Source organism: Chiloscyllium punctatum, chromosome 41 (genome assembly GCF_047496795.1).
Source record: "Chiloscyllium punctatum isolate Juve2018m chromosome 41, sChiPun1.3, whole genome shotgun sequence".
In the NCBI taxonomy this organism is placed as follows: Eukaryota; Metazoa; Chordata; class Chondrichthyes; order Orectolobiformes; family Hemiscylliidae; genus Chiloscyllium; species Chiloscyllium punctatum.
In genome coordinates, this window is record NC_092779.1 from 33,507,034 (window position 1) to 33,534,281 (window position 27,248).

At 40.3% G+C, this 27,248-nt stretch overlaps 1 protein-coding gene across 4 annotated transcripts in view; it reads right to left on the reverse strand.

Annotated features, from left to right (window-relative positions):
• Positions 1-833: 833 nt before the first annotated feature.
• The window catches only part of osbpl10b (oxysterol binding protein-like 10b), a 256,531-nt gene continuing 230,116 nt past the window's right edge, over positions 834-27,248 (reverse strand). For 3 of the 4 annotated variants that reach the window (XM_072560690.1, XM_072560692.1, XM_072560691.1), the window contains 2 exons: positions 12,069-12,222; positions 834-9,505 (listed from right to left, as the gene is read on the reverse strand). In XM_072560690.1, the coding sequence (XP_072416791.1) occupies positions 9,458-9,505; positions 12,069-12,222 (202 nt within the window). In that variant the 3' untranslated portion in view covers positions 834-9,457. The remainder of the gene's footprint in view (positions 9,506-12,068; positions 12,223-27,248) is intronic. The other variant, XR_011955038.1, reaches the window with a different exon arrangement.

The following is a 27,248-nucleotide window of genomic DNA, read 5'->3' on the forward strand; positions in this document are numbered from 1 at the left end:
GAATTCAGTAAATACAGAGTCTATTGAAGACCATGAATCCATTGTTGATTTTTTGGAAAACCTATCTGGTTCACATATATACTTTAGGGAAAGAAACCACCACCCTTACCTGGTCTGGCCTACATATGGCTCCAGATCCACAGTAATGTGGTTGACTCTTAACAGTTCTCTAGACAATTAATGATGGATAATAAATGCTGGCCTAGCCAGCAACCCTCTCATTCCATGAATGTATAAGGGAAAAAAAAATAATTAATTTGCACAATAGGAAAAAAAAGTACTCAGTACCATCTAGATGGGTAATCAAAATTCACATCAAGATAAGCATAGTCCCTATATATGCTTAGTACTAAGCAACCTCCTGTATAATAACAACACTTCAATATTTACATTTTGCAATAGTATTAATGACTGGATTTAAAATGCAATTTCTTTCAGACAGTGAGAATTTTGGGTTTGACAATTTTCAGTTTTGACTTATACACTAGTTAAAGGTTAGTTCATTTGGCTGGATGGCCGATTTGCAATGAAGTGACACAAAAACGTGGGTTCAATTCTCGCACCAGTTGAGATTATCATGAAGGACTCTCCTTCTCAACCTTATGGTGACCCTCAGGTTAAACAACCACCAAGTGTCTTTCTTAAATGAGAGAGTAGCCCTATGTTCTGGTAGGACAATGGCAACTTTATAACAATTAAGGTTGTGTTTATTGCAGACGCCACCAATAGATGGCATAATGACTCCACATATACAGACACACACACAGAAAAATACTATGTTGCAGTGCTACATCACTGCACAATAACAAAGGGAAGTTCATGAAATATATTTGTGATAAATAGATGAGAACGTGGCATGGTTAGTGGGGAGCCAAGGGTACAGCCAGCAATGGATGCAGAACCTCCAGCTCTACAATAAGGAGCAAACACTATTTCTGATTCCAGTGCAGTGTGAGCACATAGTAGTGTATCAATAACATCAATTCCCTATTTAAGTGTGTTGGCAGGAGATACATGGAATAGTTAATTTTAATAGTAAATTTAATTCTAAACATTTCCTGAGATTTTACAGCATAAAGTACAATCAGAACTGGCTGGCCTGAAAACTGTATGTTCCACAACTAACTTTCTTGCTTATGTTTTTTTCATAACAGGGTGTAGGACAACCTTTTTTCCATGGAGAGTTGGCGAGAAAATTGAGTAAAGGTTGGTCCATGAGAAACAGGAAAGATATTTAAAATCTGGATGAACAACAACGGAAAATCAATAAAAGATAAAATGTGACTGCCAAGTCATATTTATTACTAAATCAAAAACAGTATTATAAATCATCTTCACGCCATTGTAATTTACTTTGCTATATAACAAAAGGAGTGTTGCATAGGTTCAAAGCACATGTAATAGTTTGGTTGATGTTAATTTGCGAATTGCAAGCTGTACAGGTTAACCTTATTACACGCCTACATTCGAAAGAATGTGATTTAGTTAAAGCCATTTGACTGGCACAATGAAAAGTAACTGTTGTGGAATTAATTATGGACTTACAAATGCTGAGGAAAAGAACATTGTGTTAGTGCTTAAAAATATTCTAGAAAATACAAACTAAATGTCAGCTTAGGTCAGGTATGAAACCAAACATTTTATACTTAGCAACACACCATAATGAAAGCTAATGAAGATTGATATCAAAAGGTAACACTCTGATAGACAGAGCGCAGACATTGATAACAAATGATTAAAAGTTATGCAGTGTTATGCAATTTAACATTTAGTCAAGGAGACTGTTAATACTGCAATTCCATTTCTGTAGTAAATTTAATTCTGTAGTAATGTCCACACAAATTAATTTTTAAACTAACAGAGTCAAGTAGGTCACATCTATGTTTCCATCGTTCAACAAACAGCAGAGCCTCATGTAGAAAAGTTCCAACTGGTGCCACTGAATTTCTGAACTGTATGGAAGCTCCATTTAATAAGGCATTCATAGAAACCTCACATGGTTTCTTGTACAATAAATAGTTTTCAAACAATTAACAGATAGATTGTAGTAGATTGCATTAAGCTTTTGCTTTCCAAACAATTAATTTACATACAAACGTATGATACTGCCCCTTTAAATTATAAATAGTAGACTTCCAGTATTGTATTCATTTGGAAAAAAAAAAATCAATATTTATTGCAAAGTTAAGAGACATAACTGTTTTGTTGCAGAACAATGATATGCTTGTTTATTCCTAATAGGTCTTTATACTTTGATTAATTCAAATTTACAAGATTAATCCAGGGTCATACTGTAGGGGACAGTAAATTGTTTCTGCGTATTTCATTTATTAATAAACTAGTTCAATTTCAAAAAGATCAACCAAAGGTCAATGAAGTAACCTTCACAAAAAGAGGAGAGTTGAATTTGAATTTGAATACAGCATATTGTAAGTTTGCTGCTTAGTTTGTGCATGAACACAAGACAGATTTGCAACAAGACAGTAGTTGTAATTTGTAAAATTAAAGAAAGGATTTTTATTTTACTTAACTGTCACTATAACACCCTTCATCCTTCAAAATGAGTTATAATATTTTAATTTAACTTCTCTTTGCTCCTAAATATCCATTAACAAAAATAAACACAAAGGGATCAACAGGAGCAAATTACTGTAGATACTGGAATCTGTACAGAAAACAACAAATGCTGGAGATCACAGTAGGCCAGACAGAATCCATGGAGATACAACAAGCTAACACTTCATCAGCCAGTGCGTCCACATGACACTGTGTTGGTAATACAATCTCTCATATAGTTGCAGCACACTTACTGAATGTTTATCCGTGGAAGCTTAACAAATAAAATTTACAGTTGACATTAAGCTCGCCACTATTTTGCCCTCAGCTAATAGATATTGAGATCAAAAAGGTAGCTAAGTATGGAAACGAGTGAAGATTATCATCTAGGCTAAAAACTAAACCCACAGTTTCTGTCCAAGAGCTAAAGTGAAAACTTAATTCCAGTAAAATGAGCAATGCAGCTAGGAGCATAATTTTAAGAGTATTACTTAGAATTTCCAAGTACAAGATAATGGAAAGAAAATGGTATCTCAAAACAAACTTAAGGCTTAGTTCCTGATGGTTTGCCAATAAAATCAACTTATTGGCCCAAATCTAAATATTCTTCAAACAAGTGTACTTATAGAACAATAGAATAGAACAATAGAACAATACAGCACAGAACAGGCCCTTTGGCCCACGATGTTGTGCCGAACTTCTATCCTAGATTAAGCACCCATCCATGTACCTATCCAAATGCCGCTTAAAGGTCGCCAATGAATCTGACTCTACCACTCCCACTTATTATGAAACAATTAAATGCTTTTAAGTGATGGCAGATTTAATGTCTCAAACTCCATCTAGCAACTTGATAGGCTAGCTGGAAGTGATGCATGATCTAAGTTAGAGGAGGATCGATCATTCTACCTGCCATATTAAGCAACTGTCAAATGTAGAAACATAGTTTCAGCCAGGTATATGAACTGTGAAATATTTTTACTGTAACAGTATTGTGATAGTTCAAAATTATAGGCATGGTCAATTGGATACTTCTATTCCGGTAGTTGGCTGTCTGAATTTCATTCAGAGTTGCTGAAACCAAATTTTGAATACTATCACAAATATTAACACTAAGTTGAATAGATTCAGACATTCTAAAACACAATTTAAAAATTCCAGTCCAGATATTCTAATCTGATGGGTACTGCTAATCAGACCTATTTTCACCACTGCACACTGGGTTCACTTTATTAAATTTCCCATTCATTAGTGTAATTAAGTAAGCATTATTGAAAGTTTCTAATTTTTTTTAAATGAAGTATCATACTGTACTAAAAGCGTGTGCATTTATTTCACTCACATTGTAATGTGAGTAAATTGTAAACAATCACTATTCACCTTAGTTTCACTTCCTGATGTGAATGGTGTATTGAGATTACATGACACAGCACTCATTTCTTTTGGAAGTTGAAAAAATTGTTCAAACCCTGTAGCATATTAAATGAAAAGCACAAACTCAGCCATTAAGTTTGAGACCAAAGTACAGAAGGACAAAGGTTGACTGATCATCTTTTAGGAACTTGTTTAAAGTTAGATATAGTTAGAAGCCGCTGATTGTTTCTTCTCCAGGAGCTGATACTCCAGCATTAGCTGAATAGATCATTCACAAGCAAACAAGTAAAATAACCAAGTTTTCAATTAAGTCTAAATGTTGCACACGCAAACAATGCAAGTTACAAACTCTTATTTGCACAGGTATGAACTCATGAATATTTGGCGTAGATGATGGGGTTAAAGTAGAAGAGAAAAGCAAAAGATTAATCCTCTTAAAAGAACTACTTAATGCAAATGATTTCCTGTTGCACATTTTAAACAAATCCTCTACAGGAATCTCAAAATATGAAAGCCATTTTTCACCGGCTTTCATTATTTCATCATTCCTTGTTTTAACTGAACCCTAACAATTTAGAAATAGCACTAGGGTAAAATAATTCTCTGGCACCTACTGCACAAGTTAATCTGAAGGTCTTTCTCCCATGTGACAATTAATGGTACAATGCCAGCATTTGTAAGACAGTCAATAAATATTTTAACAAACTGTTTACATTTGATTAGAGAACAGCAAGTGGAATTATTGAACAAAAACAACTGTTTTGGAACAATTGTATTGACTTACTTAACTCTATTACCTCAGGTAAGGTAATACAACCATTAATGAAAGTGGATGGTAAGAAAAACAGTACACACAAGGTATAGAGTCCAATATAAGGAAAACTTTCAGGGCCAAGGGTCATAGGTCAATCAAAGCCTCAGACACTTGCCTCAAAACTTGTAAATTAATTAAGATTTGTTATTCTTATAATCTTTCTTTAGATGCATTAAATTATTAATTTAACTCCTTTGTTAAAAAATATGCTAATTCTTAACATATCCATGCTTTCCCGTCCAATTCCATGAATGTTAATCCATTTCCAGCTAAGAGAGCAGCAAGGTGGCCGATCTTCAGTCTACAACCAAACCGGTTGAGCAGTTGACCTCTGAAGTACAGAGAAGCTGTTGTTTTCAGCTGCCCCATAGTTTTCCCATCATTAAGAAAATTGCTTACAACTAGAAATCAATTAGTTTACAAAGGAATGATATCAAACATGAACCATGTAGCAATTCTATGTTGAAGTAATACCATATCTGCAGATATGGGTAGCACGGTGGCTCAGCACTGCTGCTTCACAGTACCAGGGACATGGTTTTGAATCCACCCACGAGTAACTGTGTGGAGTTTACACATTCTCCCCATGGGTTTCCTTCAATAATCCAAAACCATGCAGGCTAGTTGGATTAACCAAGAGAAATGCATGGTTAAGGGTCGGTCTCAGTGGGATGCTCTTCGGAGGGCTGGTGTGGGCTGGATGGGGCAAATGGCCTGCTTCCACACCATAAGGATTCTCTGATTTTAATACTGAAATGTAATTTGACCACTCAAATACAGTATTATGCTGAATTTGTTAATTTTTATCCATGGAATGAGTGGGCATAATATTGTAAATATATGTTTACAATGATAGGTTGAATGAACAAGGGTGACTAATTCGTGACTTCATATTGCACAAAATATTTCTTACTCAAGACCTTTATTTTTATAAACAAGCAATGCTGGCTTGATTTTCTGCTTGATGGCCAAAGAAGCAAAGGTCAATTTTAGATTAGATTACTTACAGTGTGGAAACAGGCCCTTCGGCCCAACAAGTCCACACCGCCCCGCCGAAGCGCAACCCACCCATACCCCTACCTTTGCCCCTTACCTAATACTACAGGCAATTTAGCATAGCCAATTTACCTGACCTGCACATCTTTGGACTGTGGGAGGAAACCGGAGCACCCGGAGGAAACCCACGCAGACACGGGGAGAACGTGCAAACTCCACACAGTTAGTCGCCTGAGGCGGGAATTGAACCCGGATCTCTGGCGCTGTGAGGCAGCAGTGCTAACCACTGTGCCACCGTGCCGCCCAATTGTTGTGGCACACTACCACTTGTCATTTGTTTTTTGTCCTCTGTTACAATGAGTTATTGCAAATATCCTACTGCTTACTCAAAATTACAATTTTCTGAACGGAGATTCTGTCAAGTACATGATAGCAGCACCAAGCAGATGGTATTGCTTCACCTTCCTGTTCTGGAAAATTGCATCATGCTGATCTGTTCATGCTGTATAACTCCTCACAATATTGTTACATAAATCATTTGCTTAGGAGTCATACAGTAGTTGATAATTACATAATTTTACCAGATTGTAAAAAAAACTATGTAATTTTAGCAGATTGCACGACGTTTATGTAATTTTACCAGATTATATAAACCCTCCCCCTCCATGAGTTAGTGACACAAGGCATGGTTCAATACTACAAAAAGCAGTAGCCCTCCAATGTCTTTATGACCATCAGGAAGTCTTTCAAATATGAGAATTGGTATTCACAGTCAAACCTAATTCTGAAGTCACACAACATTTGCCTTCACAAATAAACCCATTGGAATACAACTTGGTGTTGTGCGACTTCTGACTTTCTCCACTCTAGTCCAACAATAGCATCTCCACATTAAGCCTAATTCTGTCCTCCACTAACATTTAAATTTTGAGGCCAATTGTACTTCCCGTAATGTTAATTTGGTTGTGATCTGCTGTAACCATCATTTTGAAATTCACATCACAGAAGAAAACAACATTGTTCCAAAAATGATAAATGCTACATATAAAGTGATGATTTCAAAATAATACTTATAAAAGTTCACACATATAAAAATGAAAAGAAAATGAATACATTTGGAACCTCCAACTATTTTAGTTTTAAGAAAACAACTTAAGAAAAGTACATCTTTTTACTCTTTTACCTTGATCCATACCGAACAGAACTGAAAAGTTGAAAATTGAATTGAAAAGTTGAGATGTTATCTTAAATTCGTAGCAAAATTCAGTTAGATCACTTTTAAATACTTTGTGCAGTTTTGGTTGTCATACACTGAAAAGGAAAAAAATGTATTATAGAGGGTGCAAAAATTATTATAAGGTTTATATCAAAACTACAAAGTTATACCTATCAGAAGAAATAAAAAAATGTCAGAGTCTGCTTTCTCTTGAAAAGAAAAGCCTGAAGGGTGACTCTATAGATATTTTTAAATGGTACAACAGAATAGACAAAGAGGTTGTTTCTGGGGAACATTAAAGAGCCATCTGGACTCGAAATGTTAGCTTGCTCTCTCCATGGATGTTGTCTGACCCGCTGTGCTATCCAGCATTTGTTGTCTTCAGTAGAGATTGGCCTTCTGCATAAGGAAGGTAGAAGTTATCAATACAAGATAGTGATCAAGACATCAAATAGGAATTTTAAGAGAACTTGTTTAACACACGGAATTGTGACAAAGAATTTGCTTTGATAGAATAGAAATGAAGAAGGAGCGAATAGAGATAGGCTATATTCAGAGTTAAACGAGAAAGAATGAGAAGAATTGTGAGTGGATTGTAAAATCAATAACAGACAATTGGACTGGTTGATCTTAGCTAAAGTGAATAGCTAAGGTCTTTTTCCAAGGGTTGAGAGTGTGTTGCTGGATAAGCACAGCAGGTCAGGCAGATGAATGTCCACAGCTTGAGGGCATAGATTTAAGGGAAGAGGGGAAAACATTTAAAAGGAACGCAAGGGGCAAATTTTTCATGCAGAGAGTGGGGCCTGTATGGAATGAGCTGCCAGAGGAAGTGGTAGAGGCAGGTACAATTATAACGTTTATAAAAGACATTTGGACACATACATGGCTAGGGAAGATTTGATGGGATATGGACCAATTACAGGTAAATGGGACTAGTTAGGTTTGGGATATGTGGTTGGCATAGATCTGTGTCTATGCTGTACGAGTATATATGAAATCTGCACTGAAGCGTTTTGAAGTACTGCAATGAAATGACTGGTGACCTTTAGTTTAGTAATTATATTAGCCTATTTTTGTGAATATCAGTGTCATCCCAACATTCACTAATGCCTTCTGCCTCTGTGAAAGGACATTTCTATTATGCTGCTTCTCCCCAGAATTAAATGTCACATTGTATCTTAACACGGTTAGAACTCAGAGGTATAACTGAAATTTTTCCTAGCACCCAAAAATGACTTCTGTTCAAAAAATACAAACTTTAAGTGGACAGTCTAAAGTCAAACATGCCTGAACAATTGTTCTGAATTGAAACTTCCACATTTTTAGTGCAGTGACACAGTTTTTGAGATATCATTTTTTTAAAATAGGTACTGTGGAGCAAAATGCAGGTCCATGATATAGGTCTGTGTTTACATACAGTTATATGCTTTCTATTAATTGCAAGGAGGTAACTTACTTGCTGGTGCATAGCTATGCAGAATTAGAAGAGTGCATAAAAAATAATTTATAAACGAATAAGGAATCATGAATAGATGCAAAGACAAGAAGAAATCTGACATATGCATGGAATATTTTGATAATCATCTTCTCAATCAACCAGTCATTAGCAGTTCTTCTGAGCTTTAAATTATAAATTGAAAATAACTGCAACAGTACAGTTTACTACTGTTTTGTATTTGAGACAAGGACACTTTTAAAACCCTTAGCCACCTCAATTCTCCTAATTGTGTCTCTATTATTTTGAACATGAGGGGATGCAGAAGGGGTATTAAAAGGATTAAATTAACTTTTTAAAGATCATTTTCAATGTACAGAAGTTTTACTGATTGCACATGGGAACTAAATGGCCCTTCTTCTTAGTTTATGGAAACTAGCAAGTTCAGCAACATATCATACCAGATACAGAAATGGATGTGTTTCAGTAAATGCATGTGTTTAAAACGCTATTCATTTGGAATAACTTAAAAAAGAAACTAGGTCTTATGGCTTTACTTGCGCACGTGATGAAGTGCATCATAGCAATAAAAAGGTCCATGTGCATAATAGTGCTGTATGCTATAATGCTTGTGTAATGGCATGCTCAATAATCACATTAAAACACTTTTGACAATGAATTACATCTTTTGGTTCATACATACAGCCGAAAGTGACTACAACAATGGCACATTTCTTTATATATGTGCAAAACAAGTCGTTGCAAGTGAAAAATATAAAATCTTGAAACAGTAAAATAAAATTTCTCCATCATTAACATTTCAATCTCTAATAAGCAGGTGCCAGTTGTGTACAGGACAGTGCCTGAATAAATTTGTTTTGGTGAACCTGCAACTATTTTAACTTAATACACAACATATGTCTTGTTCAATAAAAGTTCATTTGCTTTATACAGCGTAGTCACTTTTTAACTTTTGTCTTATCATCATCACCTCAGAATCTTTTGCAGATGACAACAGCCAAATGAGAGGAAATTTGAGGTAGTGGCAAAAATTAAGCTGGATCTGTCAGCATTGTGTTTTCCAGAGGGGACTATGATACATCCAACCATCGCCCTAGTACAGAATGAAAAAGTTAGTTAATTCAATGGCAAATGAGGAAAGGCAACACATAGAAGTAACAGCAAAAAAAAAAATTTGTTGATGGATGTAAAGTCACAGAAGCCATGATAAATGATATAATGAATTATGAATCACATTGTGAAGGGGGAAGGGATACGAAGCCAGGTCAGACAGGAGGGAGTAGGTTTGGGTTTTAGGTCCAGGCAGACCATGTCCACGGTGGGGTGGATGTTCAGGTGCAGTCCCAGACCATGTCCAAGGTGGGGTGGATGTTCAGGTGCAGTCCCAGACCATGTCCAAGGTGGGGTGGATGTTCAGGAGCAGCCCCAGATCATGTCCAAGGTGGGGTGGATGTTCAGGTGCAGTCCCAGACCATGTCCAAGGTGGGGTGGATGTTCAGGTGCAGTCCAGGAAGTGGCATGAATGAGTTGGATTGGGTCCTGAAGAGAGTTTGGACCAGGTCAGGGTTTGGGCAGTCTCTCTAACTTCTCCTTCATAACTATTAAAGTAAGAGAATCAGAACCTGAATCAGAGACACTGAAGTCTCTGATTCTAATTCAAGTTGGAGTATTTTTTTTTAAAGAGGCTTGCAGATGTCAGGTAATTTTTCATCAGAGGTTTCAACTTGCTGGTCAGTTACTGTATACTGTGTGTACAGATGCCCAACAAGAACCAACCTGTATTTTTCAGGGTATTTCTGGTCTCTGACTATCTAGATACCAGAAGATCTGGGCCATTCAAAAAAGATGCTGTGCACTTTAGCTAAATCACAAGCTCCAGAATGTTTTACAAAAAGAGTACTAATCAATTGACTGGCATCAGTTGTTAACATATGTTTATTATGAATGCAACAAAGCAATTCAGAATATTCTGTTTTCCAGAAAGGGTTGACAAATTATGTGAGGAAAAATTTTTGAGTCAATTTTAAGGTGCAAGTAGCTAAAGGAATAAGCCATGGAAAATATTTTTTAAAAATTACATAAGCCTTTGCTGACCACTTATTTAACCGTTCTTACAAATTGTAATGTCAATGGCCATTGTACACCTAAATACATGTATTGTACTTTCACAGAACCTCAAGTGCTTTATGACATTGAGACCAAGATGGGAAATACTTGTCATTGCAACACGAGCACATCCTAACTTTAGGAATGCTGATTTTTAAATTCTATGAAAATGCTATACTATAACCCAGCCAGGAGGCAACACTCGCAAATATTTTAATTCATAAATAATTAATCTTCTATACCCTGCATGTATTTGCAAGTGATTTATTCTTCAAATGCTGTGGACAAAATTAAGTACACCACACACATTTTTAATTTTGCTGCAAAGTATTATTGTGGTCCTTTAGCAGTCTGTCAATAAAACAATTTTAAAAGGATAGGATTGAGTATAAGAGTAGAGTGGTGCTGGAAAAGCACAGCAGGTCAGGCAGCATCCGAGGAGCAGGAAAATTGACATCCTGATGATGGGCTTTTGTCCGAAACATCGATTTTCCTGCTGCTTGGATGCTGCCTGACCTGCTGTGCTTTTCCAGCACCACTCTAATCTAGACTCTGATCTCCAGCATCTGCAGCCCTCACTTTCGCCTAGGATTGAGTATAAGGTAAATGATTTCCTCAATTCACCTCTGACAGACAATGACAAAAGAATGGTTAGATTGAATTGAATGAAATGAAACATGTGAAATTTGATGATGGTAAGTTATTAACATAGCAAACAAACAAGTGATTTAACTAGTTTGAATTTTACTCTATCTACCAAAATATATCATCAGTGTTCGGCTTTGTTAAATGATTCCTCAAAAGTAGCTCTCTCAGCCAGAAATGTGTTATGGGCGGCACGGTGGCACAGTGGTTAGCACTGTTGCCTCACAGCGCCAGAGACCTGGGTTCAATTCCCGCCTCAGGCGACTGACTGTGTGGAGTTTGCACGTCCTCCCCGTGTCTGCGTGGGTTTCCTCCGGGTGCTCCGGTTTCCTCCCACAGTCCAAAGATGTGCAGATCAGGTGAATTGGCCATGCTAAAATTGCCCGTAGTGTTAGGTAAGGGGTATATGTAGGGGTATGGGTGGGTTGCGCTTCGGCAGGGCGGTGTGGACTTGTTGGGCCGAAGGGCCTGTTTCCACACTGTAAGTAATCTAATCTAATCTAATCTAATCTAAAACCACAGAATGGCGTCACTCCTTCTTATTACTGCACTCTTACAACATTCTGAAAAATCAATACTTCTCTATCTCTGGCATCTCCTGCATTCCCCACTCCCTGTCGCGCTTTCCATGTTTTAGACACCAACATCAAAATTCTTTCCCCAGACCTGTACACTTCGCTCTACTCTTTTAAGATTTTCCTTAAGTCTTGTCTTAAAAAAACAGGACTCAAAGCTAAATAGGAAAACATGCACTAGTACAGATTGCTGAATGTTCATTGTGTAGAACCACTGCAGCTGTTAACCGAATATTAAAATGTATATAACCTATTGTCAGGTAGTGCAGGATATACAGGGCTATTGAATGACTATGTATTCACTATTGACAATTAAGTTGCCACAATTACCTCTTTTCGAAAATACTTTGGCATCCAAAGAGTGTTTGATGCTGCTCGTTGTCTTTCCTCAGCTCTCTGCTGCTCCTCCAAAATGTGCTTGTTCTCAGTTGCTGCACTAATATTTCCAGCTTGTAGTGCATTGGTAACTTGTTCCCAAAGACGCCTAGAAAGGGATACATCAGAAATTTGGGCACTTTGAAAGATTCTCAGTTATTACATAAAGAATAACAACAGCAAATTTAGTGCCTGCAATTTTAATAGATTAATTCACTGCAAACTGAAAGAACAGCAACTCGGGAGAGAATAGGGCTCCTTAAAGATCAACGATGTCTTCTATGGATGGAATCATCGGGTATGGGAGAGATACTAAAAAAAATTTCATGTCAGTTTCTACTGTGGAGAAAGAAATGGAGGTTAGGAAATTTGAGGTAATAAATTTGAGGTTAGTCTTACTTCTGTGGTAGGCAAAGTAATGGAAAGGGTACTGAGGGATAGGATTTATGAGTATCTGGAAAGACACTGCTTGATTAGGGACAGCCAGCACGGATTTGTGAAGGGTAGGTCTTGCCTTACAAGTCTTATTGAATTCTTCGAGGAGGTGACCAAGCATGTGGATGAGGGTAGAGCAGTGGATGTAGTGTACATGGATTTTAGTAAGGCATTTGATAAGGTTCCCCATGGTAGGCTTATGCGGAAAGTCAGGAGGCATGGGATAGAGGGAAATTTGGCCAATTGGATAGAAAACTGGCTAACCGGTCGAAGTCAGAGAGTGGTGGTAGATGGTAAATATTCAGCATGGAGTCCAGTTACAAGTGGAGTTCCGCAGGGATCAGTTCTGGGTCCTCTGCTGTTTGTAATTTTTATTAATGACTTAGATGAGGGAGTCGAAGGGTGGGTCAGTAAATTTGCAGATGATACAAAGATAGGTGGAGTTGTGGACAGTGAGGAGGGCTGTTGTCAGCTGCAGAGGGACTTAGATATGATGCAGAGCTGGGCTGAGGAGTGGCAGATGGAGTTCAACCCTGCCAAGTGTGAGGTTGTCCATTTTGGAAGAACAAATAAGAATGCGGAATACAGGGTTAATGGTAGGGTTCTTGGTCAGGTGGAGGAACAGAGGGATCTTGGGGTCTATGTACATAGATCTTTGAAGGTTGCCACTCAGGTGGATAGAGTTTGTAAGAAGGCCTATGGAGTATTATCGTTCATTAGCAGAGGGATTGAATTCAAGAGTCGTGAGGTGATGTTGCAGCTGTACAGGACTTTGGTTAGGCCACATTTGGAGTACTGTGTGCAGTTCTGGTCGCCTCACTTTAGGAAAGATGTGGAAGCTTTGGAGAGGGTGCAGAGAAGATTTACCAGGATGTTGCCTGGAATGGAGAGTAGGTCGTACGAGGATAGGTTGAGAGTTCTCGGCCTTTTCTCGTTGGAACGGCGAAGGATGAGGGGTGACTTGATAGAGGTTTATAAGATGATCAGAGGAATAGATAGAGTAGACAGTCAGAAACTTTTTCCCCGGGTACAACAGAGTGTTACAAGGGGACATAAATTTAAGGTGAAGGGTGGAAGGTTTCAGGGAGATGTCAGGGGTGGGTTCTTTACCCAGAGAGTGGTGGGGGCATGGAATGCGCTGCCCGAGGGAGTGGTAGAGTCAGATTCATTGGCGACCTTTAAGCGGCATTTGGATAGGTACATGGATGGGTGCTTAATCTAGGATAGACGTTCGGCACAACATCGTGGGCCGAAGGGCCTGTTCTGTGCTGTATTGTTCTATGTTCTATGTTGTTCTAAATATTGATGTCTTGAAAACAGTCCACATTACAGATAAGAAAGAGCTGGAAGTATTTTTTAAAAAAAACAAAGGTGATTAAATCTCCAGGACTTGAAAAGTGTATCCCAGGACTTTGTGGGAAGTTATGGAAGTAATTACCAGGTCCATAGCAAAGATATTTGCATTAATTATAGCCACAGGTGAGGTGCCAGAGGACTGGAGAGTGGCTAGTGTTGTGCTTTTATTTAACAAAGGATGTAAGGAGAAGCCTGGAAACTATAGTTTGACATCAGTGGTGGGTTAGTTGTTGGGAAGGATTCTGAGAGATAGGATTTATATACATTTGGAGAGGCAAGGACTAATTAGGGATAGTCAGCATGGCTTTGTGCATGGGAAATAGCATCTCACAAACTTGGGTTTTTGAGGACATAACCAAGAAGATTGATGAGGACAGAGCGGTAAACATTGTCTGCATGGACTTTAGTAAAGTCTTGGACAAGGTTCTGTATGGTAGACTAATTAGTCAAGTCTGATCACATGGGATTTAAGGAGCAATTACCAATTAGGTACAAATTGATCGTAGGAGACAAAGGGTGGTGGTGGAGGATCGTTTGTGGGACTGGAGGCCTGTGACCAGCAGTGTTGTGCAGGGATTGGTGCTAGGTCCGCTAGTGTTTGTAATTAATATAAATGAGTTGGATGAGAATTTAGGAGGCATGATTGTTAAATTTTTGGATAACACCTCAATTGGTGATATAGTCAATAGTGAAGGTTATTGGAGATTACAAAGGGATCTTAATCAGTTGAACCATGTGCTTAAGAGTGGCAGATAGTATTTAATTTGGGTAAATGCAAGGTATTGCATTTTGGAAAAACAAACAAGGGTAGGATATATACAGTTAATGGTAGGGCTCTGGGCAGTGTTGTCAAACAGAAACACCTAGGGGCTCAGGTACATAGTTCTTTGGAAGTTGCATCGCAGGGAAACAGAGGGATTAAGAATGTATTTAGGATGCTTGCCTTCATTGCTCAGACCACTGAGTACAAGAGTTGGGACATATTTGTACAAAATGTTGGCTAGGTCACTTTGGAGTACTGGTCACCCTGCTATTGGAAGGGTATTACTATATTGGAAGATTCAGAAAAGATCTATCAGGATGTCGCTGGCACTGTAGGGCTTGAGTTATAAGGATAGGCTGGGATTTCTTTCTCTGAAGTGTGGGAGATTGAAGGGTGACCTAATAGAAATTTATAAAATCATGAGGGGCATAGATAAGGTGAACAGCAAAACTCTTTCCCTCGGGTGGGGATGTTCAAAAAGTCTGTTGTGACACAGAAGTCAAATCCCTCTGTTAAATAAAACTAACACCCCAGAAAAGCTCACCTCACCTTGTAATCTGCTAGTAATGTGAGGGAGTGAAAGTAAACCCCTAATTTCCACAGTTTACAGAAAAAAATAACAACTTATTTTCCTAACATGAACAGTGAACAATAAACAAAAAGTATTAACAAATCTGAGTCCCCTTTTTGTTAACAAATCACTGTCTGACCCCAACTCTATAAATTTGCTGCTGCAATAACACAATTATTAAACATTAAACATATTTAAGCTCTCAAAGTCCATACAGTCTCTCATGTTGTTACCCTTCTGGTCTCCTGAATCTGCTGTCTTGTCCCTGGGTGGTCATCTTACTTTTCACTGTTTTTACTGGAAAACATACGTTTGATGGACAGTGCCTTCTGAGACATTTATTTTTGAGAGACCCTTTCAGATGACATATGCTCTCATGTTTGATGGCAGTTACTCTGACCAATTTTCAAAATGTCATGGTTTTTATAACCCTGATTACATCCAAAATTCTTATAGTCTGATTAGTTTCAGGCTGTCAACATCAACAGATTTTAAATTGAATTTGTGGAATTGTGTGAAACAGATAGCTGCTGGATGGGAAAAGCTGCCTGACACAAGTTAAGACTATAACAAAGGTCAAAGCATTGCTAACCTCAGCAGGACTGGAGTCTTTAAGCTTGGTAGACCTAGTCAGAGCTGGCTCCACGTATATCTTGGGATACTGACTTTACCCAGATAAAGACATTCCTACAAAGATGAGATTAGGAATGACATATGGGACACCAGGTTTTGGAGGTCAATATGATAAACCTCTGAAGTAATAACCCAGATCATAACTCAATGTACCAGTCTAATGTATGACTAACCTCTTGTGATAGTTATTGATAGCTATTGATAAGTTTTAAGTATAAGTATTCCTGCTTCTCCAAGTGCAAACTTGTAGAAACTCAGCTGTGATCAACTCTCTCTTTTCCAAATTCAGAGGTTAGAGATGGATAGGCGCCACAAGGTAAGCTTTAACCTTGGGTCTCTCGCTCCTTTAGCTGGGTGCTGCGACCTCTTATCCCTTGCAGACGACACTAACAGGTGATGGTTTCCAAATCGAAATTCTAAATTATTACAGTGGACTGTGATTTGAGCGCAGTGGATCAGGGATCCAGTTGTTAGCTAGCTAGGAAATCCGCATAGGAATTTTTTTTTGAGTTTTTTTTAAAAACAATCAGAGGCACCCTTCCCTTTCAGATTGGGTGAGGGACTTTGGTTGCTTTTGGCACCAGGAATAACAAAGCGCTGTGGACTATAGTATGGGATAGGCCTTAGATATGACCAAGGGTAATTCACACTTGTTGTATGTGTTCTAAATATCCCGAACTAGCACGTAACCTACGTCGCCTATCTACTGCATTAAACAATAAATAGGGCAAAGACATTTGGCCACTAGAGGACACTTAAGACCTAGAAAATTGCAAAGCTGCCAATACAGCTATCTGGACGCAAGGTGCAGGCTCCTGGTGGAAAACACTGATTTCAAACTGGACAAAGGAATCGACTAGGTGTCACGAAAACCAGAGATTAATGAGTTGGAGAGATAACGCTTATCAATGGGGAATTGACGAGTATGAAAATGGTAAAGTGATAGATTGGAAATTTTAAAATTTGAATGCACACTATGAGATTTGAGATATCAAGATCTGAACCAAGCAGCTGCAAGTGACAGGCAGGCAGGGCTAGCCCAGCAGGTTCAAATGAAGGGGGATCCTCCCAGGTACTCTGGCATGTCGATGTTTCCCGATTCAAGTGATAAAGATGAGAAAGAGGCTTTTACACTCTCCGTTGTCCCCACAGCCCCAGTCCTAGCTTCTACTTCTGATGCAGCTGCCACTGACCCTGTTGCTTACCATACTAGGTCCCTTGTCCAATTCCCATCGGTACAAAAGCCCTGCGCCTCCCATGATCAGTCTCTCTGTAGTACTTCTCTTCAGCCTACAGACAAGGAGCCCTTCATTCCGCTGCCACCCCCTGCCAATTTTCTAGTTAGGTCTGTTAGCAAGCCTTGTGATGACCAAGTGGACCGGTTCATTGAGGTCTGGCAAGCCTTCAAGCCCCAGGAGCGGTGTTTAATCATGGCCCACTGTCCATCCTGCAAGGATGACCCTGAAGGGTTTATTGAATATTTAAGACGCACCACAACCATATATGGTGATACCCCTTGTGACCAATATTCTCTTATTTAGGCCTCCCTTCCGCCTGAACTGGGGGAGAAATGGAAGGCTGAATTGGGAGCAACCAGGGACATGTGGACTACTTTTAGTGACATCCACTCCATAAGCCAATGGGCATCTTCGAACTCCTTGACTGTAGACCTGGCCGCTTATCACGACTAGACACTGCACTCTGCATCAACTCTGAGTTCGTACAAAGACCTGTTCACCGCCATTCATCTAGGCCCATGATGGAACCGGGACACCAGACTAACTGGCTCAGGTACAGACCTGCACTTCACCCCTGGGAACCCCTTCCCGTAATGCCTGCTTTAACTGTGGGCAGGTGGACCACTACATCAGGGCTTGTCCGCTTCCTCGCAGACAAGGCCAGGGTTATCGCCATAAGCAGACATCCTTCTCTACCTCTAACCCTGTTTGACTAGCCCACACTAACTACCCAAGTCCTCTCAGGAGACCACGCTGACAATCCAACAGCTATAATTAACATTGAAGGTATCCCTATTCCCTTTCTGATTGACTCTGGTGCGATTCATTCTACATTGGCTTTGGTTCAAAAGGTATAAATTTCCCCTCTCTGGTAAGCATGTGGAAGTTTTTGGTTTCATGGTTGAAAGTGCTGTTTACCCACCTACACAGCTGCTCGCTGTCCAGTTTGAGGGCCATGACTGTTCTATCCCCTTCACTGTTACTCAGGCCTAGGTGTTAATCTGGCTGGGTGCGATTTACTCTGCTTTTTGCAGGTAGACATTGTGTGCCTCATCTGCAGCATATCAAAATCTGTTGGCCCGCATGCCCGCTCTCGCAACTTCCTGATCCTCATGTCACTCTTTGTTATGATCACACAGGCTGCTCCGCTGAACTACAGCATGCGTATCAAGCAACCCTCGGTAAGCCTCAGACTGTAATATTTATGGGCCTAATTGAGGGACAGGAGAGTTCTGCCTTCCTTGTAGAGGTGACCCAGGGACTCTGGAGTCAGTCAGAACTCGTGGCCTCTCATGTGACTCTCACTATTCATGAGGACTACATAGCCAAATCGCTAGGGTTTTTCTGCGCGAACAAGCAGACCCTTTCGTGACTAGACAACAAACTTTCCCTCAGGGATCCTTGGAATATTTTCCCCAGTCTTTCTGCATGACTGGCATACTGGTCCGCCACATCACTGATAAGCCTCAGACCTCAGAAGTTCCTCCAGACCAATGGGCAGTGTCCAAACACGAAGTAGGTCTCACTAATGTCTCCCTGATCTATATTGTGAAACCTGGTTTGCCCTTGTCGTCGAATCCGAAGTACTCCTTATATTCAGAGGCTGAGGAAGGAATCTCTGCCATGATTCAGTCTTTCCTTCGACAGGGAATTTTAGTTCCATGCGGATCACCTTGCAACACCTCGATCCTCCTGGTTCTGAAAATCCGAATGATGCTTGGTCCAAGACCTCCACTGTACCAATCGGATTGTGGAACCTTTATATCCCATTGTCCCTAACCTAGCTACAATTCTTAGTAGCATCTAGCCTGGAGCTGTGTTTTCACCCTTATTGACTTACAGCATGCTTTTTTCGAGATTCCCCTTGCCTCTGACTTACAGTATTTGTTTGCCTTTGTTTAAAGGCAACCAGTACACTGGACGCAGCTCCCACAGCTTCATTCGTTTTCCTACCATCTTTTCACAGCCGCCTCACTCCCAGTTGGCGACACTGACGGCCCCTGGGGATCCAGTATCATTCAGTACATGGGTGGTTTTACTCCTTGCTAGCCCTGATTTGGTTAATAACCAGTAGGCAGGACCACATATCCCCACAAAAGGAGATGCGTGACTAGGTAAACTAAGGCTCATAAATGTCAATCGCAAGTTACATTTTTGGGCATTCTGATCAGTGAGACTGACCATTCCCTCACTCAAGAACGCATTCATCCCATCTTGCAAACTCCACCTCGCCTTCCTCATCCTAAGCAGATGAGGGCCTTTTTGGGTCTGGTGAACTTTTGCAGGCAGTGGCTTTCAAACGTTCCACCTCATACTAAAAAGCTTACCCCATATTCCTCTCTGAATGCCCCCCTTAAAGTTCAGCTGTCCGATTCAGTGAAACAATCATTTTCTGCCCTTGCCAACTCCCCTTAGGGCTATATGACAGACCCTTTCAGTTGTATATTAATATACTAGATAAATGTGCCACTAGTGTCCTGATGCAGTAGCATAGCGACCTTTGTCACCCGTTGGCCTATTATTCCACCAAACTGGATGCTCTTGCCTGTGGGCCTCCCACCTGCACCCAAATCCTTACTACTATCCACTTATTAGTGCAGGTGGCTTCTAACCTGACCCTCCACCAGCCCGTACAAGTGTACACTCGCACTCAATCGTGGCCTTCCTAACATCTCAGCAGACCCAGCACCTGATCCAAGCCTGTCTGAGCCGCTACGAGGTCTCCTTGTTACAGAACCCTTACATCTCGTTTCACTTTAAATCCTGCTAAATTCCTTGAGCAGCCCTCTGATGACCTTATTGACCCTCCACATGACTGTTTGTTTAGGAATCATTTCCTTACTACACTTTGCCTAGATAGGACAGACCTGCCATTTGAGAATCCTGAGCTCACATTTTATGTTGATGGCAGTTCCTCTGTTTCCCTGGATGGTATCCTGCAGTCAAGTTATGCGATTGTGACAGACATTGCTGTTCAGGAGTCTGCTGCCTTTCAGAACCATGTCTTGGCACAGAAAGCCAAGCTTTTTGCCCTCACCAGACCTTGTACTCTGGCCACCGATAAAATTGCCAACGCTTACACCGATTTCCGGTATACGTTCGGTGTTGGCCATGATTTTGGCCGCCTCAGGACTTCCTTACTTCTACAGGGACTCCTACTCAGAATGCTGTTTGGGTTAAAATTCTCTTTGATGCTATTCTACTTCCTCACCAACTGACTGTTATTAAATGTACTGCGCATACAAAGAGGGACACTCCGGTGCACATAGGAAATGCCTGTGCTGATTCAGCTGCTAAGGAGGCGGTTCCAACTGACGGGAATTAGGCTCTAAATCAAGTAACTACTTTAGGGATGACGGGCATGCCAGATCTAACAGCAATTCAAACTTTACAAAGAGACGACTCTGACTCTGAGCATACACTTTGGAAGTCAATGGGGTGCTTGCACTGCTTGACACGAGACATCTGGCTTACTCCAGTAGGTCAACTTTGTATTCCTGATTCTTCCTTGCCAGTACTTGGTGATTACTTGCATTCTTGTACTCATCTTGGCAAGGAGGGAATGTTGCACCTACTTTTAAAAACCTGGTGGCACCCGGATTTGAATACAGCAGCTCAAATGCGGCTAGATCAATGCCTTATCTGCATGAAAAACAACAAGGGCAAGGGCATTAAATGCCCTTCTGGGACTAACCCCCTGCCAGATGGCCATTCTGCCTGTATACAGCTTGATTTTATTGAATTACCTAAGGTACAATGCTATAAATACTGTTTAGAGATGATCGATGTTATTAGCAAATCAACTGAAGCCTTCCCCACCACTAATTGTGCTGCACATAGGGTGGTGAAAATATTGCTGACTGAAGTTATTTCCGGCTTTGGGTTGCCTAAAATTACAAGCTCAGGCAATGGACCACATGTCATGGCTCGAATCAGTACTGAGTTATGTGACTCACTCTCAATTAAACAGCAACTGCACTACCGCAGGCACCAGGGATTGTGGAATGCGCCAACGATACTTCAAAAGAGAAATTATTTAAGTTAGTCAAAGAAACTAGGTTAAATTGGCTCAAAGCATTATCCTTGGCAGCATTTCACGTGTGAATAACTCCACATTTGCAGATTGGACTGTCAGCTGCAGAGATAGTTTATGGTTGGCCAATGAGGACTCCGTGGGATGCTCATGATAAACCCCTAGAGTACACAGACCTTCATGTAATGGGTGAGCAAGTGCAGAACTACTTTAAACAGTTAACTCATTCTCTGAAGTTTCTTCACTCGCAGGTCAAACAGTCGCATTGCTCAGCTAAGGAAGCAGCAATTGCCCCCAGTATCCACGGGTATGGGAAAGAAAGGAACTAGGACAACACTGGAGTTGTCCCTTTCAAGTCTTACTAACACCACCAATGTCAGTCAAAACTGATGGACACTCAAACTGGGTCCATCTATCTGATTGCAAGCAGATTATTCCTCTGCCAGGAGAAAACACAGCATGAAGATGTTTTTGATACTCTTTGGACTTTCTGAATTCTTTTACATAGGTGGGCATTTGATTTTGAAAAAAAGCGACCTACTCGGAAACTGCATGCAAACACCAATTTACAGATGTCTTTGCATGCTGAAAAATTGAATCTAAGTAAGTGTTGGGTTTGAATGTCCCCATCCATTCGAGGGAAGGTTTACTTCTCCAACTATTCCCCACCCCTCCCCCACCTTTCTAGATAGCAGAAACAGTTTAATGGATGTTATGTCACATAGTTGATATGTGAGAACATGGGAATTTGCAGGTTATGAGATGACTAAATTTTCAACATGGTATCAGCCTGCATATAATCACGACTCAGTTCCCCTTCCCTTACAGTCCGTTCGAATAATGCTTCAGGTTCCCTATGCTTTAGAAAATCAGAAAAGGGAAAATTGATGGGGCAAAGCAGGTGTAACGTTACATTTGACTAGAAAGGTCCAGTAGTAAACATTTCTGATAATGGGGTGTTTAACTGTAATTGGTCCAGAGTATGGAATATAACTTCTAATAGTCCATGGGCCTATTCCACCCTACAACCTTGGATGACATTGGTTAATAGTTTTACAGCTCATAAAAGGCACATACTTTATATCCGGCACCAAAGTGTACCCATGGCGTCCTAACAGTTGGATAGGATCCTGTATCTGGGTTATGTTGTGCATCACCTGACCTCCCTTAAGTACTACCATCCACGAGCTAAAATGGCCATTACCAGAACACACCAGTTCCTCCTGATGTCCTTTCCACTGTATGGAATGGGCTGGGCATCCACTCAATTGGTTTACATGACCTCAGCATTGGAACACCTGGCAAATGAAATAGCTTTAGAAGCCAGGCCAACTGGACGAGCACTGACAGAGGTCTCAGCTGAGCTGGTAGCTGTCCGTACCGTGACATTACAAAATCGACTGGTTTTGGATTATCCTCGCAGGGAGGAACATGCACTATTGTAGGCCAGGAGTGCTGTTTTTACAGTCCAGATGCCTCTGAGAAAATCACCAAGCTTGGTGACCATATTAAGCGACGTCCTGATTAAATACAAAAGATTGGCAGAGAATTCCATGATTATAACCCACCGAGTTGGTTGGGCTGATTGGTTCACAGAACGTTTGACTGGACCTTTCAGGCCTTTTTACTAATATTACTATTGTTAGTAGGAATAGGATTGCTTGTTATCTTGTGCCAATGTATCAACAATCAAATTGTTAATATGCCTATATAACTAATTGTAATGATATGACAAAAGGAGGGAATATGGAATTGCATGAAACAGATAGCTGCACAATGGGAAAATTGGCCAACCCCTGCTTGTAGCGTACCCTTTTGACTGTCCATTGAACGACCCCAGAGCAGCCTGACACAACACAAGACTGTAACAAAGGTCAAAGCATTGCTAATCTCAGCAGGACTGGAAGCAGGCTGAGTCCACATAAATCTTTAACCTTAGTAGACCTCGTCAAAGTGGCTCCACATATAGCTTGGGATACTGACTTAACCCAAATAAAGACATTCCTACAAGGACAAGATTAGGAATGACGTAAATGATTTGGATGCGAGCATAAGAGGTACAGTTAGTAAGTTTGCAGATGACACCAAAATTGGAGGTGTAATGCTCAGCGAAGAGGGTTACTGCAGATTACAACAGGATCTTGACCAGATGGGCCAATGGGCTGAGAAGTGGCAGATGGAGTTTAATTCAAATAAATGCGAGGTGCTGCATTTTGGGAAAGCAAATCTTAGCAGGGCTTATACACTTAATGGTAAGATCCTAGGGAGTGTTGCTGAACAAAGAGACCTTGGAGTGCAGGTTCATAGCTCCTTGAAAGTGGAGTCACAGGTAGATAGGATAGCGAAGGTGGCGTTTGGTATGCTTTCCTTTATTGGTCAGAGTATTGAGTACAGGATTTGGGAGGTCGTGTTGCGGCAATACAGGACATTGGTTAGGCCACTGTTGGAATATTGCATGCAATTCTGGTCTCCTTCCTATCGTAAAGATGTTGTGAAACTTGAGAGTTCAGAAAAGATTTACAAGGACGTTGCCAAGGTTGGAGGATTTGAGCTACAGGGAGAGGCTGAAAAGGTTGAGGCTGTTTTCCCTGGAGCGTCAGAGACTGAGGGGTGACCTTATAGAGGTTTACAAAATTATGAGGGGCATGGATAGGATAAATAGATAAAGTTTTTGCCTTGGGGTTGGGAGTCCAGAACTAGAGTGCATAGGTTTAGGGTGTGAGGGGAAAGATATAAAAGAGACCTAAGGGGCAACTTTTTCACGCAGAGAGTGGTACGTGTATGGAATGAGCTGCCAGAGGATGTGGTGGAGGCTGGTACAATTACAACATTTAAGTGGCATTTGGATGGGTAAATGAATAGGATCGGTTTGGAGGGATATGGGCCGGGTGCTGGCAGGTGGGACTAGATTAGGTTGGGATATCTGGTCGGCATGGACGGGTTGAACCGAAGGGTCTGTTTCCATGCTGTACATCTCTATGACTCTATGAATGATATATGGGACACCAGGTTTTGGAAGTTAATATGATAAACCTCTGAAGTAGTAACCCAGATCATAACTCAATGTATCGATCTAATGGATGACTAACCTCTAGTGGTAGTTACTGATAAGTTTTAAGTATGAATATTCCTGCTTCTCTCTCTGCAAGTGCAAACTTGTAGAGACTCAGCTGTGATCATCTCTCTCTTTTCCAAGTTCAGCCACTCTGTATGCAGTTTCCTTGTTAATAAAGACTGATTGATTGTTTTGTCAGAACACGATTGTTGAACTTTTGTTGAGTGTCATAGAGATTAGCACTCTCAGTCTTGCAGCTATTTTTAATCCACTATTACAAACTGGCTTTGAAGGGCAGATTGTTTGGTTTCAATCAGTATTCTTGAAAGTAGAGTCACAAATAGACAAGACACTGAAGGCAACGTTTGGTATGTTTTCCTTTATTGGTCAGAGCAATGATTATGTAACTTGAGATGTCATGTTGCATCTGTGCAGGACACTAGTGAAAGTGAGCACTGCAGATGCTGGAGATCGCGTCAAGAATGTGGTGCTGGAAAGGCACAGCAGGTCAGGCAGCATCCAAGGAGCTGGAGAATCGATGTTTCAGACAAAAGCCCTTCATCAGGACATTAGTTAGGCCACTTTTGGAATATTGCATGCAATTCTGGTCTCCTTTCTATTGGAAGGATCTTATGAAACTTGAAAGGGTTCAGAAAAGACTTACAAGGACGTTGCCACATTTGGAGGATTTGAGTTATAGGGAGAGGTTGAATAGGCTGGGGCTGTTTTCTCTGGAGTGTTGGAGGCTGAGGGGTGACCTTATAACGGTTTATAAAATCATGAGGGACATGGATAGGATAAATAGTCAAGGTAATTCTTTGGGGTGGGGGAGTCTAGAACTAAAGGACGTAGATTTTGAGTGAGGGGGGCACATATAAAAGGGACCTAAGGGGCACCTTTTTCATGCAGAAGGTGGTGAGTGTGTGGAATGAGCTGTTTCCGTGCTGTACATCTGTATGACTCAAATTGGTCAGGTTTGAATTGTTGTCAAAACAACAACCAAGGTTCCATTTAACAGCCAATTTTGAAACAGCCTGACTCCCAGCTGTTCCGCATACTGACAGCATTTGCTGTACTTTAAACTCAGAAAAGCATTTTCTGTCTAATGAACAATCATAATGAAATGATGGCTTCACTTTTTCTAAAACATACAGCCGTTAATAAATACATATAGTATTAATCAAAGTTATACTTTTCATATTAATTCTGCACAAATAAATAACATTGGACCATATTGGCTCCATCTTAGCTAAACCTTTTCTTTTAAATCCACAATAACGCATCTGCAATAATATTTTATACGACCTGCAAGGTGTATAATTTCTAAACTAAAAGTCTGTAACATAAGACTCTAATGAAATAGTCTCATAGTTTTGTCTTTAAATCTTTCCACAAATATGAGGGTGTTGTAGTCCATGTACACAACCGTCTCTGAAACATTGTTCGTCACAAACATTAAAACTTTGTAAGATCAGGACTAAACTCAATAACTCTCTTCTCTGGTGAATATTGAGTTTTCGGTTCCATCATCATCTTTCTGCTCCAACCCTTAAATCGCTGCCATCAATTGCCTTTACTTTAAAGGGTTTCTTAAAATTTCGTGTAACTATAACCGGTACAGTGGTTTACGTGGCTTTTAAATTCACAAATGCCTCCGGGCATTGTTCTGTCCACTGAAATTTTGTGTTCTTTTTTAACAAATCTATTAGCAGTGCCAACACACTGCAGTAGTTTGGTACAAACTTCCGGAAGAATCTGCTCAGTCCCAAAAACACTTATTTCTTTGAGGATGATCGAGGAAATCCCTCGATGGCTTTCACTTTCACATTCACATTCCTTGGGGTCATCCTTCCTAGCCCGATGTTCTGCTCCAAGAACATCACCTCTGCGTTCATGAAATTTGTCTCCGCTAGACTTATAACCAGCTTTGCCTCTCTCAACGTTTCAAACAGCACTACCAGATGCACCATGTGATCTTTCCATGAATGGCTAAAGATCACCTCATCATCAATATAGGAATCACAATGACGCAATCCTGCTAAAACTCTGTTCATGAGTCTTTGAAATATGGCTGATGTGTTCTTTATTCCAAAGGGTATCACTTTAAATTGATATAGAGCCCATTTGGGATTACAAACACAGAAATCTCTTTTGCTTTCTTCAATAAAGGTACCTGTCAATAACCACAGACTAAGTCCAATTTTGTGATGTAAGTGGCTTGTCCAGCTTTCTCTCTACAGTTCTCCAAACTTGGTATTGGATAGGAGTCTGATTTAGTTATGGCCTTGACTTTCCGATAATCCACACAAAAACATCGAGTCCTGTCAGGTTTGAGAACTAACAATCAGCAAACTCCACACTCTCTGACTCAGTTTTATGTCTCCTTTGAGCATTGCATCCAATTCCTTCTGTACCCGTGTCCCTTTCAGAGCATTAAACCTGTAGGGATGTTGTTTTATCGGAACAGCATTCCTTACCTCCACCTCTTGCACAATGGTATTAGCCCTCCCCATTCTATTCCTACAAAGGTCTTCATACTGTTGGAACAAACCTTTCAACTCGGTTCTTTGTTCACTATCCTGTTCCATGTTTCAAGCACTTCTCGTTATTTAACTTATTTTGAGGCACATCTAAGTCTACATCTGGATTGGATTCCTCACTCTGCAGGGCAGTAACTGACACCTGTTTGTCAGATCCCTATCTCTATTAAAGTAAGGATTCAACATATTCACATGACACATCCAATACAGTTTTTCTCCTATCCAGCATCATTACCAGATAATTTAACTGACTCAACTGCTTGCCAATTTGATAGGGACTAACTCTGGCTTTGAAGGGATCTCCTATCACTGGTAGCGACACGAATACATCATCCCCATTAGAAAATATCTGAATTGTAGAGTTTTTAATCTGCCTCCTGCTTCATTTTGTGCTGAGCCCTCTTCAGGTGCTGTTTAGCTAATTCACCTGCCTGGTTTAATCTCTCCCTCACCTCTGATACATAATCCAAGTGTGGTATCTCTGACTTCAGTCCTATCACTCTTTCCTTAA